We start from the raw sequence: 20,099 nt of genomic DNA, 5'->3' as shown, positions 1-20,099 counted from the left end.
TGCTTCGACAAACGGTCACGATCATGTGTGGAATGAGTCGGAGGTGGGTGTGACTGCTTGTTGCGCAGCTATAAACAGTCCTCTGTCTTTGGACTGTGAGGGCACTTCCTGAACCTAGACAGTACTTCGCAGAGGTAGGAACATGACGCATGATTTTTAGAACCTATTTGTATAAATCTGATACTTTGTGTTTAGTGGCAATATCTGTTCATAGATCAACATTACTATAGTGTTTACAGTTTTTACTTTCAGTTTCATACAGACCTCTTTAAACCGTATTTATGCGCTTGTTTTGCACCATTTATGTTATTTACATGCCTTCAGCCAGTTCTGAGCACATACGAGTAATTTTGTTTATTTTAAAACTAAATTCTAACAATATTGCACATGCAGCTGTAAGACTTAAAGACAGAAGTTCATTATAGAAAAGTATATTATACATTCATTTCCTGTAAAAAGTAAAATGAACCGTTAGTTGTTGTTTTTTTTTAAGTGTGTTTAATGTGCTTCTCCTTTATCCTTTTTTACAGTGATTGTTTACAGTGTTATTCTACCTGTTGAATAGACACAATGGTGAACTGCTGTGGTCTGATCACTGCTGAAAAGCAACCAGGTACAGAGTCAGAAAACATACAGTCAGTTAAAGCATTGTAAAAATGCCTCCTCCTTTGTAAAATCCATATTGAAGAATTAACAAACACATAAATAAAACATATGATGAATAAATTATTCAGAACAACAACAACAATGATAATAATAATAATGATAATAATAACAATAATAATAATAATAAGAAGAAGAAGAATAATGCTTGTGGATGTAGTCTTACTATAAAATTGATGCTGTCATTGCTCATTGTATGTTGTTTCAATGTTCAATAAAAACATTAATTCATAAACAAGAAAAAAGAAAAAAACACACACTCGGACATCATCTTATTAACACAACTTTACCAGTGAACCATCTCTGTCAGTCAGTGTTCCTTGTTTTTTCCTCTGTTGCTCTGTCAGTTCCTCTGAAGAGCATCGAGGTGGACCTGGAGGTGAGGGATCATGTGGCTACAGTGGCCTCCACGCTGCAGTACGACAACAAGGAGGACAAACCAATCGAGGCTGTGTTTGTCTTCCCTATGCCCGATGAAGCTGCTGTCTGTCATTTCAGTGCAAAGATTGGACAGACACTGGTTGTAGCAGAGGTGAAGGAAAAGCAGAAAGTGAGTAAAGTAAAAAGAATTCAAACATTCCAAACAACTTGAACTGATTGATTGAGTTATTTTAAAAAAAATAACTAAATATTATACCACAATACAGTCACTATCCACACTTACTATCTCATTGGAAATGTATCTAAAATGTGAGGAAAATAATTCATAGTCCTATTTTAACCATAAATGAAAGTAAAATTAAAACCAAAGCAAAATAACAAACAAGAGGATTCTGTTGGGTTTCTGGAAATTGGCTTAAAATTTGATTTGATTTGATCTATCTCCCCTTAATGTGAAGCTCTTTGTAACATGTTGTTTTAAAAAGTGCTACATAAATAAAGCTTTACTTACTTACTTACAAAAACACTTAGATTCAGAATAGAAGTGGAAATCCTGATACTATGAACACATCTGATGTTGTTCATGTGTCATCTCTACCCAGGCTCGTGAGGAGTACGATGATGCGCTGAGCTCTGGTCAGCAGGCCTTCTTATTGGAGGAGAGCGACCAAACTCCAGATATCTTCTCTCTGAGTGTGGGCAGTCTGCCTCCAGGAGAGAGCGCCTCCATCAGGCTGGAGTATGTCACTGAGCTGGCTGTGCAGGCAGACGACGGCCTGAGGTTTTGTCTGCCTGCTGTGCTCAATCCTCGATACCAGCCTCAAGGTAGAAAATCCAGTCAACACTTACATCAGTGCACCACGCATCTGATGATTTACTGCAGGGCTGTTGTTGTTCATCATAATACTCTCCATTCCCGTTAAAACAGCTGATGAGATTTGACTCCTTCTTGTTTAATGATGGTAGGCACAGTTATTCAAGTCAAATCTACAGAACTTTTGTTCCAAAGCCTAAAAAGGCAGATAAGTATTAGTATATAGTATAAGTAATTAATTAACATTTTAGTGTCATGATATCCCAAGGTCTATTATGACTACAGAGCATGTGCACTGAAAGAAGGGTATTAAAAATATAGTGCACATTATAGATCACTATTAACCTCACTAATATCAGGACAGGAGTTTTTCGTTTCAACAGATGCTGTTAAATATTTGGTGTATTCATTCTCCTTCATCTGCTCTTTCACTACTGCTTAAATGTGAAATATATGAAACTTACACATTAAAATAAACCAGAAAAGGACTAGGCCTTTTTAATATAATTTTTTCATTTGTGTGTTTACACTGTTACAATTGTTTCTAACAGTGTGTTAGTTGAAACAATTGATAATTTTATTTATTTGAATGGTCAAATTAACAGAGATGACTTGACAAACACTGGGGACACTTTTATACAATGGAGTAAATAAGAGTAATGAAACAGTTTTTCAGCCATACTGAACAGTACTTCAATAGAGAACTAATTTATTGATACATTTTGATACTGTACTAGGTTTACTGTGATGTGCGACAAGTGGTTTCTGCAAACTTTTACTATGTCAGTAGCTGCACATTGATTCATTTCATGTTAATGTTACATTAGCTATCATTATGTCTGAATATTTCATAGGAAGGACATTACATAATATGAAAATATACCATGAAATATAATATAAATAAGTTACATTACTAAACATGATTCATGTCTTAGTCACATCATAGATCGCCATTAGCTGTGATGTCAACAACAACAAATTCAGAGATCCCACACTACCACACAATGTAATTAAACTGTTTCTTTTGTTATTTGTTTGATAGACCCCTATCAGTAGAACTTGCATACAGTGCATTTGATATACTTCAGGATATAATTCCACTTTATTCATAGTAAATTATGTTTACAGGAAGTGAAGGTGGTAGCGTCCAGGTGACATCTGTTCCAGCCTCCATCGTTCCCTACAGTCTGTCTTTTTCTGCTCGGGTGCGCTCACCTCGGCCGATCTCTAAAGTGGAGTCCAACTGTTCCCTGGACCCTCTGGAGTACCTGAACCCAGAGCAGACCCAGGCCACGGTAAAAGAGCATCAGTGTTTGTTCAGTCTGCTGAGTTAATGTGTTCCTCACTCTGATTGTATTTATATGTGTGTTTTGTGAACTGCAGGTGAAACTGGCTGCAGGACACAAGTTTGACAGGGATGTTGAAGTGCTGATTTATTACAAAGACAGTCACCAGCCCTCTGCTGTGGTGGAGGCAGGACAGCCCTCTGCCAAGTCTGGTGAGTATGGAAGTGGAACACGTCGAGTTAACCCATAAAGAGCCAGTGCTACTTTTGTGACTGTTCCCAAATGAATTTTTCTCCAGATTTAATCTTTCTTAAGGGATTTATCCCCATTTATTATAATATTATCATCTGTATTTTACATTTTTTTTCCAGTAAAAATCCTGTGTTTTCCTAAATTTAATTCACTGGTCTTGTAGATTTTCATAAATGCTCAGAATACATTCAAAGTTAATTAAATCAGAAGCAGAGAAAACTGAAGAAAAAGTGACTTTTTCAGTCAAATATATCATTAACTGAACATAAACCAAGTGTGTCCATCCACTGTCATTGATCCAACTCCTTGGGTTTTACTAGTGAATCAATGTTGTAGAAGATGACACTGTGTCTACGTTCACTGTGGAGCCTTTTCACATCCACATGGGTCATATCTGATGACCATGAAACGATGGCCAACTGTATTTTACACCAACTGGGACTTTATGGGTTAAATGTGAAATTGTCTTTCATTCCTCTGCCTCCCTCTTGTCTTTCAGGCACTCTGATGGGTGATCCAGTGGTGATGCTGAGTCTGTACCCTGAGTTCCCACAGGATGTGATGTCTTCACTTGCCTCACATGGAGAGTTTGTGTTTTTACTGGATCGATCTGGAAGTATGGATTGTCCCATGGATAATATGAAGCATGATGTGACTCGCATTGCCAGTGCCAGAGTAAATTCTGTCCTTCAGTTATATATATAATAATGTATAATGTGGTGAACACACAGTGGTCTTTACAGTCTTTTCTCTGATCTTCTAAGGACACCCTACTGCTCCTGCTGAAGAGTTTACCAATGGGCTGCTATTTCAACATCTACAGTTTTGGATCCTCTTATGAACACATCTTCCCGTAAATCACTCTCACTTGCCCACTGTCTTTGCTGTTTCTATATTACATGTACAACATGTGTGTTTTTCAATGTTAATTTTTTGTTTTTTTGTTTTTTTCATGACAGTAAAAGTGTAGAGTACAACCAGAAGACGATGGAAGAGGCTCTGAAGAAAGTTGAGAAGATGGAGGCTGATCTTGGAGGAACAGAGATTCTTCAGCCGCTAAAACACATTTATAAACAAGCCTGCATTCCCAATCAGCCTCGACAAGTAATACACACACACACACACACACACACACACACACGTTACACATGTTGTTTAACACATGTAATACGACCCTCCATGTACTTTACTTTTAAATCCACTTTTCTTCCAAACCTACTGTACTGTACATCCCTCAGTATTACATAGACAACTCTTTGCTCATGCTGCATATTACGTAACTTCTAGTGACATTAACTTTTCTCCACAGCTCTTTGTCTTCACTGATGGAGAGGTGGGAAACACCAAAGAAGTTACAAATCTGGTGAAGAATAATTCAAGTTCCCACAGGTAAAAAAGAATACCGTACTTTCCGGGCTATAAGGCACACTGGAATATAAGCCGCAGGTGTCCACATTGTGACATGAGATATATATATACAGAAAGATGGTAAACAGAAAGATTACTGAAATATTTATTTCCATACCTTCACTGCTTTTTTCCAAACAGTGCCTGTAACACGGCAGTAAAACGGCAGGAACAGGCTGGTTAAAAAACCCAGAAAAGTCATTGATCTCTATCTTCATGTTCCTTCTGCTCATTGAAACCACTGCAGTCATCTTCTTCAGTGTCAGAGTTGAACAGCCTCAAAGGCACTGTCACACTCCTTCTACGTCTCTCCTCCGTTGTTGCTCAATGGCACTTCCATGCTGCAGCTCTATTTCCTTCTTAGACAGATACGTCGATTGCTTTTAACTTAAAAGCTGCAAAATATGCATTTCTTCATGTGTTTTCCTTGATGAGGGTTTGTGCATGACACGCAAAATGATTGTTAAAAGTTAAGATTAAAACTTCTCCTCTTCATCACCTCTTCCACCTGTCTGTCTCACTTTTGCGCTTCCTGCTAAAGCGCTCCCTGGAGGCCATTAGCCCGTATAAATCTATACTCAAGCTGCATCGTTGTATAAGCCGCAGGGTTCAAAATGAGAAAAAAGTAGCGGCTTGTAGTCCAGAAAGTATGGTAAATAAAGAGTTCGTCTGTCCAGTTCACAGCTGTAGAAAGTGTTTTAGTGTGTTTTTTAAAATGAAATGATGCTATTACAGATGTTTCTCTTTTGGGATTGGACAAGGAGCCAGCTCTGCTCTGATCAATGGTTTGGCCAAAGAAGGAGGAGGTCATCCTCAGTTTATCACAGGAAGTGAAAGGATGCAACCAAAAGTAGGATAATTGCAGACTTGATATAGTCAAGTAAACAGGATTTCAAATGTAAATAACTCAATACTTTTTTCAGCTTTTTAATAAATGTTTTTACTCATTAGGTGATGCAGTCACTGCGATTCGCTTTGCAGCCAGCCGTGGCCGACACGTCAGTCACATGGGATTTGCCAAAGGGAGTGTCAGTTACTGTTCTCTCTCCACCCATTAGAACGATTTTCCAGGGTCAAAGGTCACTGCTTTATGGTCAGCTCACTGGACAGGTATGAACAGCATCTCATAGTGACATGATGTGATCCTACTTATTTATAGCTACATTTTATTTTAACAGTGGAAGTAGCCCATACAGTATCTACAATTGTTTTGTATGCTCTACTTTTTCAGAGTTCAGAGTCAGACGAGGGCTGTGTGACGGTGAAGTACAGCCTGGCAGGTCATCCCTCTGAGAACAAGCTCCGCTTCAGTCTTAAACCTGCAGAGGACACTGGGTAAATTGGCTCTGGTCACACAACACAGCTGTGAATTATCTGCAGCTGAATCAGATGGATAAAGGGTTGAAGCCCTCTTTGAGTCCCATAATCAAAACTACAAATAGTTCAATAAACTCCACTGGATCTGTGTCCAAGTGGCCCACTGGATGAGTCTTAAGGCCCGCTTAGATCTGAAACTTAGGACCAATCTAAGTTCATGGCTGGTGCGTCACATGTAGTTAAGAACTGTATGCACTGTACAGATGTGTCCAATCCCACTGTTCACCAGCCGTGGTTATGAAATCCCAAGGAGCAAGGACTGAAAAGTGAAGCCAATATGAAAACATTTAAAAGTGTGATATAACTGATGGCCAGTAGACACAGGCTCCCAAAAGGCCTGACTGTCAGAGCCTTGCATTGAACTTCTCTTTAAAATGGTCATTCTGTTTTCATGCATTTTATTTGGAACCTGTAAAAGGTGCACTGGTTATTCATCTAAAATAGTCCCCCATTGATGAGACTTTAGGTCAAATAGACACTTTAACATCTACTGCGTCAGGCTTTGGTTGACCAGTGTGTGTAACAGCTGGTTCACCTGCTGAGTCAGACTTTTAGATAAATAGATATACTGTATTGATCCCAATCTGGGAAATTGCAGTGCAGCAACAGCGTTTGACATAGTAAAAAATAGAATACAAGAATAAAAAACAGAGCACTAGAGCAAACACACTATGCATAATAAATTAGAAGTAAGTACAAACAGAACTGGATAAGAAATATGTAATAATTTAACTGTAAGGTGCAATAATAAACTGTAATGTGCAAGTAAAATGGAACTCTCCAGTAGGATGGAGTTGCATAAATAACAATAAAGTGCAGAATGGAGAAGTGGTTCAAGACTGGGTTGAAACATCAGCCAGAGGTGAGTTTATGGTAAATAGAAATGACATGTGGCAGCAAAGATTTCCTGCATCTGTCCGTTTGACAGCGGAGCTGTAATAGTCTGTTGGAGAAGGTGCTCCGCTGTCTGTCCAGTGTGTGGTGGAGAGGGTGCTCATCATTGTCCAGGATGAATATCAGTTTCTTTGGCGTCCTCCTCTCCACCACAGTCTCAAAATAGTCCAGCCTGTGAGCGATTACAGAGCCAGCCTTCTTGATGATTTTATCAAGTCTGTTGGTGTTGCTGGCTCTGATGCTGCTGCTCCAACAAACAGCCACAAAGAAGATGGTGCTGGCCACAACAGATTAGTAAAAGATCTTCAACCTTTTGTTGGATATGTTGAAGGATCTCAGCTTCCTCAGAAAGTATGGTCTGCTCATCCTCTTCTTGTACACAGCCTCAGTGTTGGATTTCCAGTCCAGTCTGTTGCTGATCACCACCCCCAGGTACTTATAACCCTCCACCTCCTCCACAGCCTCCCCTCTGATCCGCAGTGGCTGTGAATGTGTCCTCTTCTTCCTGAAGTCAACCATCATCTCTCTGGTCTTGTTGACGTTCAGCCTCAGGTGGTTCTGTTCAGTCCACCCCACACAGTTGTCTACCAGTGTCCTGTACTCTCCCGCCTCTCCCTCTCATATACACCCTGCAACAGCTGAGTGATCTGAAAACTTTTGCAGATGACATAACTCAGAGTTGTGCTGAAAGTCTGTGGTGTATAGGGTGAAGAGGAAAGGGGAGAGCACAGTCCCCTGTGGAGCTCCTGTACCACTGACCACCACATCAGACAGGACACTGCCCAGACGGACAAACTGTGGCCTGTCTGTCAGGTCGTCAGTAATCCAGGAGATCACTGAGCTGCTGACACCCATCACCTGCAGCTTCTCATCCAGTAGCAGAGGCTGGATGATGTTAAAAACACTGGAGAAATCAAAGAATGTGATCCTCACAGTGCTTCCTCCACCATCCAGGTGCATATGGGCTCACTGCAGCAGGTAGATGACAGCGTCATCAACTCCCAAATGGGGCTGATACGCAAACTACAGAGTCTGAGGACATCTTCACCTGTGGCCTCAGCTGGGCTAAGACCAGCTGCTCCAGGACCTTCATGACATGCGAGGTGAAAGCTACTGGTCTGTTGTCAACCAGGTCAGATGGAGTTGAATTCTTGGTGACAGGAACCAGACAGAACGTCTTCCATAGCACCGGTACTCTCTAGACTCAGGCTCAGGTTGTAGAGATATTTCAGGACAGAAGACAGCAGGGTGGCACTGGTCCTCAGTATCCTGGTGGAGATGCCATCAGGACCTGCAGCCTTCTGCTGGTGTAGTCTGTCCAGCTGTCTCCTAACCTGTAGTCACCACCATGTGGGGGAGGAGAAGCTCTTAAGATGACAGCACCCTTTAAGAGCCAATATATGTGAACTCTTTTTTTGAACTTCTCTTTAAACCTGTAAACCCTATAAAAAGTGCACTGGTCATTCATCTGTAAAATATTCCCTGATTGACAAGATTTTAGATCAAATAGACCCTTTAACGTCTGCTATGTCAGGCTTTGATTGACAAGTGTGTATAACAGCTGGTTCACCTGCTGGGTCAGACTTTTACAAGCTTCTGTTTATTGAGTAAAACATGTTTTTTTTCTGACAGTAGCTCAGTAATATTTGTGGGTTCTTGATGAGGCTGAAATACCATTATATGACAGATGAAGTTTATTTGTGTCGGCAGGTCTGTATTTACTATTAGCTCACCCATCACTCAGTCCAAGTTTTGTCACTTAAGGCTCCAAAGACCCAGGATGACAGTGTCTTAACGCAGACCGCTGACATCAAAATGGCATTTCACACAGCAACTGGTCCATGATAGTAGCTCTGTCCAGTTCTTCTACACATTTTATGGCGAGTCCTCACAGGTTTTGTCGATTCAGCTCAAAATAAATAGGAATGGAAACAGTCCTTGATCACATCATGTGATGTTACTATGACAATGTTAAGATTGTCTCTTCTTTCCATGTTTTTCTATTGTATATATTTCTTAACATTCATATGTGCATCCAATTCTCACTAATGTAATATCTCAGGATCAACTGGATAGACTTTTGTCAAAAGTCATGTTGAATTAACAAAACATGTTTTTGACCATAACAAAAAAAAAAATACAATTAATTAAAAAAATTTTGCCCATTATTTACCATTTTTATTCAGTTGAAACATTGCATTTCTCTTTGGATATTGTTCATTGAATTCGTGTGTAAATTGGGATTGATCCAGCACTTTGCACATATTTATGTAAACACACATCATAAAACCAAGCCTGGTCATTGAGTGTTAAATTAAAATGCCTCTATGATGTGAGTTAAGAGTTTTTTTATGATACTCAGTGTTTCCACTCAGTTGTGACATTTGACAGCTTTGATAGAACTGTATAATGGAACTGAAATTAGCCATTTTATATGAATGTTTCATAGTATTTTTACTTTTTGTTCATCCTCCTCTTTGTAGTTTAACAGCCCACAGGCTGGGTGCACGAACTCTGATTCGCTCCATGGAGATGGAGGAGAAGAAGCAAGATGAAGCAGTGAAACAGAAGATTGTGGAAGTCAGTGTCCAATCAGGAGTGAGCAGTTCCTTCACTGCATTTATTGCGGTCAACAAAAGTAATGACCAGCCGATTCAGGGGCCGCTGTTGCGTAGAAATATTCCACTACCCAGTAAGTGTCTCCAAGATTTGTGTGCCACCCACAGCTTCAAGGATAATGTAGCTGATAATTAACGACATTATAGAGAAAATTTATCACTCTGCAAAATCACCAGAAATTAATCTAATGATGATAAAAACCATTTCCTTTATGCTTTCACTGCATGTATGTTAGTTTGTGTCATATTGTGTCCTGACCAGTGTCTGTATTTATCCTAAAGTGATGATGGCCTGCAGTATGCCAATGTCTCCAGTGCTGATGGGCTGCAGTATGCCAATGCGTAAAATGAAGATGGCTAGGGCTGCAGGTCCTCCCGCAATGGATTGTAAGTAACAGATTTAATGGATCCTCTTTTATTTCTATAAACACAGTATACACACACTGACTACAGTACATCAGCGTGGGTTAATTTCTGTAACTCTAAAGTGTTCTGTCTACCTTTCAGATTCTTATTTGTCAAACATTGAACACCATGTATTATTTTCCTTCCACTTCAAAATTATGTGCGACTTTATGTTTGTCAATCACATAAAATTCCAATAATAGACATTTAGGTTGGTGGTTGTAAATGTGACAAAATGTGCAGAAGTTATATCTATATTTGGCCTACTGTATATTTATGTAAATCCATTCATTTTCCAAGCCCCCCTGATCTTTGGGAGTGTCACAGGGATGTCCCGGCTATCATCAGGAGAAGGTGGTGTGTTGCCAGTTCCACAAAGAGGCACCACATTTACATGAATAGCCAGTCACTCTCATGTTATGCTCTTTATATTGAGGTGAGGGAGTCGGGGTACCAGTACAGACACCACAGGCACAAGATGAACATGTACACTCCACACAGAAAGGCTCCAGGTGGCCGTTGCTTGGTTCAGACCTTCTTACTCTGAGGTGATGGTGTTAACCTGCACCATGCTGCCCCTAATGTACATTATAATATAAATATGAATCACATTTTACCCCTCAGCCATTGGCATCCATCTGTACACCTGTCTGTCTGTCCATCAGTGTTAATGCGTCTACCTTTCACCTTCATGTTTGGATAATTTGTGCAGCATGAGTAGCTCTCAAATAAGTTGTTTGGATGTCTACTTTGACTTTCTTTTTCAAGATCAAATTGGGTTTGATGTTTCAAATTTGGATGGCAATATTGACCCACATTTTTCGGTTCTTTCGGGGTCAGTGCATGGTCATTGGGGCAGATATGAGCTGTTAGCACAGATGAGGTGAGGGGACAGTGATACTGGAAATTAACAGGGGTATAGGTGCAGCCCTCACTGCCAAAAGGGGCCGAGGGGTCATTGCAGCGTTCAATTTTGGTCTTATATCAGTCGTTTTTTTAGGTACTTTTTGTTTAATTTGTGTGGCGAATGCCACACATTTTCTTGAGCACTGATCTACATTTTGTTTGGGTTGAATAGTTTTGAACAGATTATCTTCTTGTCTCCAACTTTTGCTGTAATTGTACAGAATTTTGCAGACTGAATTTTAACTGTGGTATTTGTGAACTTCAGAAAAAGTGGTGACTAAATGCATTTTTTATCAAGGCAGAACAAAAGTCTATTACACATTTTGAAAAGGTAGATGTGGTATTAAGACAAGTATGAAAACACTAGTGAAATACTGAGAAGAAGTAATGTTTTGCACTGTGACATATTCTTTTAACTGGACAAATATAACTGGTGGAGTTGGAGTGTTGTGATGTCTGTAGAGAACAGTGGCTCAGTGGACTGTGTGCACTAATCTGTACACTGGGCAAAAAGAATAAGAGTAACAGACTGTACTCTCATAAGTAAATATTCTACAAGCTTGATTTTGTCTTTATTTTAAGTCATGTTTGACAAAATAGTTTTGGATCTATAAGGGACTTTTAAATGGCACATTAAGTGTATGGAGTTGTTGCTACAGTGCTGTTTTTTTTGGCAGGTAAAAAAAAATCCAAAGGTTTTTTCTTCGGGGCATTTAAAGGTCGTAAATCCAAGGGACTTTCGGGATCTGTTGGTGACTGCGCTCCTGAAAGCGGTATGTCTCATTTAAATCTTTTTTTTTTTTTTTTTCCCCAATTCAAATATTTGTTCTCTTCTTGAATTGAAGGACACATGGATGATCTCTAAGTTGTGATCGTGTGTGGACACGTTTTGTTTTGGCTTTTTTTTTTTTTTAGAGCACATTGAATTGCACCATTATTGGTGTGTAATGAAAAATCAATCAATCAACCAGTGTTTTTTGGTTATGAAAAGGATTTGATGTATTGGTTTCAAACTGTTGGGCTAGTGCATTGATTGAGTTCCATAAGTTTTGTTCATGTTGCTGAGATTTACTTTTGTTGCTTTTGCATGATCTTATTTTTCATTGCATTGTCCAGTACCAGTGACACACTACTGTGCTGTTTGAAAGCACAAAAAAATGGAACACTCCACATTTGTTTTCTATCTCTGTATCTTCCTATATCTGGAACCTGGATCATTAATGTTCAGTCAGTTTAGGGTTGAATAGTGTCTGAGAGCTGATGGAGGAAAAAGATGCTGTGTTTGTTTTATTTGGTTTGGCTTTTGTCAGTGTGTTGCAGATGTACAGAGGAATGTCAGACATGATGCTTTTGTGCATGGAGCCTGGTGTGTTGTTGCACCAGTGAATGTTTAACTGTGTGTAGCGGCTGCTTGAGTACCAAGCCCAGTTATGTTGATGTTTTGTTAACCAGCAGCTGAACAGCAACTTAATCTGGAGTCATTACATCCTCTGTAATAGAAGACATCTCCACAATCCAGTCAGTAGAATTCAGCTGTTTCAGAAGCTGTCACCTACATTTTTCTGACTGGTGAAATTAAAAAACAAAAGCAATAATCATTTAATTCAAATGTAACATATCAATGATAATGTAAATTTTAATGTCATGTATATCCCATTTCCTGTTTAACCACTGGATATGTTGAATAAATCCTTGTTTTCTTTTGTTTTCAGATAGTATGTCACGCATGCGTAGGTCTCTTGATGTCCTAGAATGTGCTGATGAGTGCTTGGATAGTAAGTATATATTTAAAAAGGCTGTATTGTAGCTGGGTTATAATCAAGAACTCTTAGAACTAACAAACAGCGGGGTTCTCACTAGGATTTTTTCACAGTGTAGGGGCACCATGTACGCGGCATACATGGCGCACGTTTTGTAGGGGGTTCTGGGGGCATCCTCCCCCAGAAAATTTTGAAATTTATAACTGTCTGAAACACTATTTCCTGCATTTCAAGGGGCAAATTTTGAGGAATGAAGCCAATTTTTTTTCTTTATTACAACAGTGATTAAAAGTAAAAACTGTTTTGTTTTGTTTTTTTCAATTTGTGAATGGTAATTATTGATGGGAATCACTCCATCCGGGAACTTATAATTGGAGCGGCACTCACACTACATGCACGCAAAGGCTAAATTTTAGATGTGATTTTCCACGGGTGATCGGTTCGTTTAAATAAGATAAATTGATTGAAGTCTCATTGTCAGCCAATGAGCGTAAGGCAAGTGATGTTGCCGGGCGGGCGTCAGACAATACCAAGGCACACAAAAGGGTGTTGACTGTATTGTTCTCATTTCCTGTCTGCAGCGCTTTGCGCCAAGACAAAGGAATATATTTTTTCAAATCTCGTTATCATTACGCTGGACAATCACACAGACACACAAAAAAACACCGCTACGCTGGTTGAAAGACAGTGTCATGGGTCAAATCTCAGCGTCGGGGCCCCCAGGGGCAGCGTTGTGGGCCCTGACATTAAATGACCCTAGCGAGAACCCTGAACAGGATGAAGTTGTTGCAAAATCCGAACTGCTACATCAGCCCGTTAATGTCCTTAGTGGAATAATATTAGCATGTTCATACACCACTACGCTTCCAGATCCATGTTCTTTGTCTTCTCCAGCAGTGACAACAACATGGGCATCAAAAAAGGAAACAATTAAATGTTCCATTGCATAACATTAAACTATATTTTTTGTTTATATTTTCTTTTCAGTGGCGTTGGACTATGAGGAAGAGGATGGGGACCTTAAGTCAGCCAGCCGTCCCAGAGACCCTTTTCTGCAGGTGGTTTCTCTGCAGCAGGCCTCTGGATGCTGGGAACTACAGCCTGCTCTGGCCGATGCGCTGTCAAAGACGAGCGATGATATGGAAAAGAAAAAACCTGCATCGGTGGGTTATGGTCACAACAGTAACATAAACTTCAATATGCTACCAGAAAACTCAGATTTCAGTATCACACAGTTTAATTGACTGATGTTGGGATGGCCTCTCCCACTGTGGGGTTTTCTGGTCCAGCGTAACATTTTCTACAACATTTATCTTTGTCTTTCACCGGTTTGTTTTTTAGGTGAACAATGAAGTGTGGGCCACCATCCTGGCTCTGATCTGGCTTCATGGTTTTCAGGTGGATGCTAAGGACGAGTGGGAGCTTTTGGCTCTGAAGGCCGTGTCATGGCTCCGCTCACAGAATGGTAACACACATTACAAATAACAGATACTGTTATATTTCCTGTTTTACTCTTAAATGTTCAGCCTGTCTTCTACACTTTTTATGTTATGTTATGTTATTTTATCTTATCTTATCTTATCTTATCTATCTTATTTATGTTGTGTGATGACTAAAGTGAATACTTTTCTTACCTTCTATTATAAATGTTAATGTGTTTTTTTTTTCATAGTACCGTGTGTTCCAGAGTGTGTGGATGCTGCCAATGCGCTGTTGGGTTGTAAGGTGCAGAAAGACGCCCTGGGGCTCTGAACCTTCATTAAACCAGCTTCTCTGTAGGATTATACACAGTGACAAATGTTCAATGTCCTGCAGTGTGTACTTGTGTTTACAGTGTTTGCTGCCATGTTATGTGCCAAAACTACTGAAATATCCTCTGTAATGCTTTATTTTTTCATTTGATGTTTCCTCCTGTTTCTATGGATGTCTCTTTCTTATTTCTATTACTTATGGAGTTTAAAACCAAATGCTTATAATATGTGCCAAAAATCTGTTCAAAGTAAACATCTCTTTGCACCATTATTCACTTATCACTACAAATCTTTAACATAACAGGAATATTACAGGACAACACACTCAATAAAGCTAAATCCAGTCCATTCAGGAAGTGTGCATTGCTTTTCTTTGTCACTAGATGGTGATGGTGTGCAATATAAGGTGGCCTCCTGAGCTCAATTACTGATAGTGTTACATGTAAAAGTGTACAATAAAGGCAGTACTTGTTGACTTCAGCTGTCTGCATTTGCATACAGTTAAATATATCAGCGAGGAAGATTTGGTCAATTTTGTTTAGGTGATGCTCAGCTTAAAGCACAAACTAACCGAAATTTATCATCTACTTAAACAAGTGGGTATAAATGTATTGCAATAGGAAAAATCACAACATAAATCCACACTCTTGATACTTTTACTAATTCTACTAGGGGTGCCACCAGGGATTTTGGGCCCAGTGGAAAAAAATGTATCCCTTTCAGCCCTGCCACTTCAATGCCATAAACCATGAAAAAAATAGAACATTTTACAGCAGTGGTATTCAATTAAAAATCACTGTGGTCCAGTTATTAAAATTTCCTCCAAGGAAAAAGTCCGAACCAAAGTCCAACTTGTGTCTTTGAGCCTTCCCCGATGTCCACAATTTCATATGATTTCAATAATATTTGTCAAATTTCAATGCAGGAAATGTTTAACAGAGTGCACAGCTAGCTCTTTTACCATAAGTAAAAGTAGTCCCAGGCAAATACATTTAAGGCACAGGTGTCAAACATGCAGCCTGGGGGCCAAAAGGTCCAATCTGGCTCCTGGGATGAATTTGTGAAATGTAAAAATTACACTGAAGATATTATCAGTCAAGGATGTTCAATCTAAAGTGGGTCAGACCAGTAAAATACTATCATAATAACCTATAAATAATGAAAAAAAGCTATTTTTTTTCTTTTTCTTTTAGTGTCAAAAGTAAAATTACACAAAAATGTTTACATTTACAGACTGGCTTTTCACAAAAAATATGAACAACCTGAAATATCTTAAGAGAAGTATGTAGTATTTTAACAATATTCTGCCTATTATCAAATGTTTTGTGTATTTGTAGATCCACTGTGATCTGTAAGTTGTGATGCACATGTATAAATGATAAACTGAGGTGTAATATTCTTAAAATTACACTTTTTTTTCCTTAAGAATTTTCAGGTTGTTCATATTTGTTCGTGTTACGTTCAAGTACGGTTCATAGATGTAAACATTTTAATTACGGAATTTTACTTTTTCACTCAAAAACATAGAGAAAACTTTGGAGTTGGTATTATTTATAAGTTCTTATCCTATTATTTACATTATTTTACTGGTCCGGCCCACTTTATTTCATATTAGGCTGGATGTGGCCCCTGAACTCAAATGAGTTTGACACCCCTGATTTAAGGCCTTTATTTCACATTAAAGAAAAACAGAAACCTTAGAATAAAGTAAATAAAAAAAAAGTGCAAACAGAGGTGGATAAGTTATTCTCTTTGCCTCAAACAGGCTAATAACAGATAGGTAAGGGTTTTGTCTTCTTGTAACTTCCGCGTTTGTTACATAGCGACAGAATTCCTTCCACACCACCACCTACTGTTTCGGCCCTGTAACACCTACTCGTACTCGGGAGGCAGGTAGTACGTGCTTGTGAACGCAACATCTGAGGGAAAGGTGTGAATGTATCTGAGAGCAGTACAGACTCGGGTACGCAGTGTGAAAGCGCCCTAAAAAAACAACAGTTTTCCGCATCAACTTTCCTTGTTTTGGAGCGAGACATGCTAGAATAGAATAGAATAGAATAGAATAGAATAGAATAGAATGCCTTTACTGTCATTATACATATGTACAACGAAATTATAAGAGACAACTCTAGTGGTGCATAGTGCAAAACAGTTTAAAAGAACAAAAGACAAGTGTAAATATATATATACAGAATAAAAACAGGCATGCCACCAACCAAGAAACAGTAGAGATAAGTATATATTGCACTTTGACCCTGGCTGAACACTATGGATATATGTTAAATATATGTCCTTTTATTGAGGTATTGTCATTGCAGTGTGTTCAGTACCCATATTGCACTTGGATAGAAGGTACTCCTAAATCTGGAGATGCGGGCCTGGATGGACCTGTACCTCCTCCCTGAGGGCAACAGTGAGAACAGGCTGTGTCTGGGATGTGAACCATCCAGGGTGATGCTTCTGGCCCTGCGCAGACACCTGCTGTTATAGATGTCTGACAGAGAGGACGGCTGGACTCCTATGATGCTCTGGGCTGACTTCCTGACTCTTTCCAGAGCCTTCTCGTCAGCCTGAGAGCTACTCCTATACCACACTAAGATGTTGTGGGTAAGGATCCTCTCCACAGAACATCTATAGAAGGACAGCAGCATTCCCTGGGACAGGTTCACCCTTCTCAGTGACCTTAAAAAAGTACAGGCGCTGCCGTGCTTTTTTCACAAGGGCACTGGTGTTAGTGCCCCGTGTGAGGTCCTGAGAAATGTATGTACCCAGGAATCTGAAGTCACTGACCCTCTCCACGGTGTCCCCTCAGATGGGGGGGGGGGGTCCTCCCTCTTCCTCCTGAAGTCCAACACCAACTCCTTTGTTTTCGAGGAGTTGAGTGTCAGATTATTAAGGGAACACCAGGTGGTGAGGTTCAGGACCTCCTCTCTGTGGGCCGTTCCATCATTGATGTGGATCAGCCCCACCACAGTAGTGTCATCCGCAAATTGGTGCAGAGTCATGGGTGTACAAGGTGTACAGCATGGGGCTGAGCACACAGCCCTGGGGGGCCCCACTACTCACTGTCAGGACAGAAGAGTGATGACGCCCACTGTAAAAAAAAAAAATCCTGTTGTTTTTACAGAAAAAAAACTGGCAGTTGTGGTTTCCAGAACAATACTGTAAAAAACACATCCAACTGTAAACATGTTTACGGAGTAACATGTAGATTTAACATTTTAAACCTGTAGATTTAACATTTTAAACATGTAGATTTAACATTTTAAACACGTAGATTTAACACTGGATTTAAATGGTAAATGGACTGCACTTATTTAACTCATTTTATCCACCTTCATGGTGTCCAAAGCTCTTTCCAAAGCCACCAGGTCCAACTGGGAGCAATTTAAGGTTCAGTGTCATCCATGGACACTTTAAAATATGGACAGTTGGAGCCAGGATTCGAACCACCAACCCTTTGGTTAATGGACAAGCTGCTCTACCAACTCTACCAACCCATTAATCTACAAGTTGAAAATGTTACATTGTTAAATGTTTACTTTTTTATAACTTATATATATAGATAGATAGATAGATAGATAGATAGATAGATAGATAGATAGATAGATAGATAGATACCCTGTATATCACTACGTCAGTTGTTTTGAAACCAAACATATAGTGATGTCATAATCATACCTAACACTATTATCCATACCTTTTCAGAAACTTTTGCCCATATGAGTAATCAGGAAAGCAAACGTCAAAGAGTGTGTGATTTGCTGAATGCACTCGTCACACCAAAGGAGATTTCAAAAATAGTTGGAGTGTCCATAAAGACTGTTTATAATGGAAAGAAGAGAATGAATATGAGCAAAACTATTACGAGAAAGTCTGGAAGATACTATTAAAGAAGAATGGGAGAAGTTGTCACCCAAATATTTGAGGAACACTTGTGCAAGTTTCAGGAAGCGTGTGAAGGCAGTTATTGAGAAAGAAGGAGGACACAGAATAAAAACATTTTCTATTATGTAAATTTTCTTGTGGCAAATACATTCCCATGACTTTCAAAAAACTAATTTGTCATACACTGTCTTTCAATCCCTGCCTCAAAATATTGTAAAATTTGCTTCCCCACCCTGTATATATATAGATATATATAGATATAGATATATAAAAAAGCAAATATGCCGTTATTTCAACATTGTGGTCTTGCAATTTAAACGGCACTACATTGTTTTTCAATTTACAGTTTTATTTTCTAAAAACAATAGAAACACATCATTTCTACATACAAATCTGGTTTTGTTCACATACTCTTCCTGTAAAAACTACAGCTATATTTGATTCAATCGTTAACACAAAAATCTTTTCAAATTAACAACTCTGCATTGTATTGTCACAGTTTTTTTATGTTGCAATTTTACAACTTCATGGTGTTAATTCTACAGTCATTTTTTACAGTGCCCCATCCTGACTGACTGCAGACGGTTGGTGAGAAAATCTCCGATCCATCTGCAGGTGTGCTCACCAATACCCAGACTGTGCAGTTAGGACAACAGTCTGCTTGGAATGAGTGGATTAAAAGCAGAACTGAAGTCCACAAACAACATCCTTGCATAAGTGCCAGGTTGTTCCAGATGTTTACACACTGTGTGAAGGGCTGTGTTGATGGCATCACCTGTGGACCTGTTGGCTCCAGTGGCAATTTCTCATCGACTGCAAGGGAAGCCCGGCTTCCCCTAAAATTATGAAAAGTAAATGGTTAAATATGTACAGTTGTGTTGACATTTCATTGACTACAAATGTGTCAGAACACGTTCATCTCGAGGACGAGTTCGTTCAGAATCAGCTTTATCACAAATCAACGGACTCGATGTTGTTCACTTCTCATACATTCCTGTTACACTGTTTTCTCATATGATCTCTGCTCAGTGCATTTGTCTGTAGATGCTCAGCGTCCATGCATTTCAATGGGACTGAGTGGAACAGTTTTTTTCATTGCCTCAAAACTGGACGTTAATTGGATATATGCCACGATGTTGTCCCGCCCCCGGACGCCGAGCATCTCTGGGGGTGAATGGAGCTGTGGGCGGAGCTCGGCTGGGCTGGATGCTAGGATTCCACGTGCTGATTGGAGGATCAGTCGAAAGGCTGAATCCCGTTTGATTGACAGCTATTTTCAGATCTACTCCTTCACTGACAGAGTTCAGTTTAATACCGTCGCACATTCTGCTGTGAAATCGAGAGAGAACCACTGTGAAATTACTTTTTCATGTCTTGCACTGTAAATAAAACACACTCATTGCACTTCCTTGTTTCAATTTAACTTCATTTCAATGTTTTCTTGTTTACTTGGTGAGATACGACCATTTTCTTAAAAAAGGAACGGAGGGCCGAATTTATGTTTAAATAACTTGACTTTTTTTTTTATTTTTATTTTTTTTATGTAAGCTGACAATGCGCTTCCCCTCAGCCACCACTGGTTGGCTCTGTCTGTGAATTGGTGCTTATCAAGGCTGGGAGGCAAAACAGATTTGATGTGCTGTAGCACCAGCCTTTCCAAGCACTTCATCACAATTGAAGTAAGAGCCACAGGTCTA

At 39.4% G+C, this 20,099-nt stretch overlaps 1 protein-coding gene across 2 annotated transcripts; it reads left to right on the top strand.

Annotated features, from left to right (window-relative positions):
- LOC115431517 (von Willebrand factor A domain-containing protein 5A-like) lies at positions 1–14,866 on the top strand. 2 transcript variants are annotated; one of them, XM_030151925.1, is made up of 20 exons: positions 1–134; positions 531–613; positions 1,011–1,213; positions 1,647–1,869; positions 2,987–3,153; positions 3,242–3,356; positions 3,896–4,071; positions 4,161–4,249; positions 4,356–4,500; positions 4,706–4,785; positions 5,539–5,653; positions 5,755–5,913; positions 6,035–6,138; positions 9,558–9,766; positions 9,975–10,079; positions 11,681–11,776; positions 12,716–12,778; positions 13,751–13,926; positions 14,105–14,228; positions 14,436–14,866. In XM_030151925.1, the coding sequence occupies exons 2-20, from the start codon at positions 571–573 to the stop codon at positions 14,513–14,515; spliced, it is 2,472 nt and encodes an 823-aa protein (XP_030007785.1). In that variant the 5' UTR covers positions 1–134; positions 531–570; the 3' UTR covers positions 14,516–14,866. The 2 variants fall into 2 exon arrangements, with proteins under 2 accessions (XP_030007785.1, XP_030007786.1); XM_030151926.1 differs by lacking the exon at positions 11,681–11,776 and having other exon boundaries at positions 2–134.
- The last annotated feature ends 5,233 nt before the right edge of the window (positions 14,867–20,099 follow it).

Source organism: Sphaeramia orbicularis, chromosome 13 (assembly GCF_902148855.1).
Source record: "Sphaeramia orbicularis chromosome 13, fSphaOr1.1, whole genome shotgun sequence".
NCBI classification, from domain to species: domain Eukaryota; kingdom Metazoa; phylum Chordata; class Actinopteri; order Kurtiformes; family Apogonidae; genus Sphaeramia; species Sphaeramia orbicularis.
This window is presented reverse-complemented; position numbering and strand designations above follow the sequence as displayed.

What these genes read in the sequence shown, in the direction of transcription:
- LOC115431517 (XM_030151925.1), top strand. Translation starts at nt 571, where the DNA reads ATGGTGAACTGCTGTGGTCTGATCACTGCTGAAAAGCAACCAG. An exon ending in CAGAGCAGACCCAGGCCACG is followed by an intron (nt 3,154 to 3,241) that starts GTAAAAGAGCAT and finishes TGTGAACTGCAG; the next exon opens with GTGAAACTGGCTGCAGGACA. An exon ending in TTCCCAATCAGCCTCGACAA is followed by an intron (nt 4,501 to 4,705) that starts GTAATACACACA and finishes TTTTCTCCACAG; the next exon opens with CTCTTTGTCTTCACTGATGG.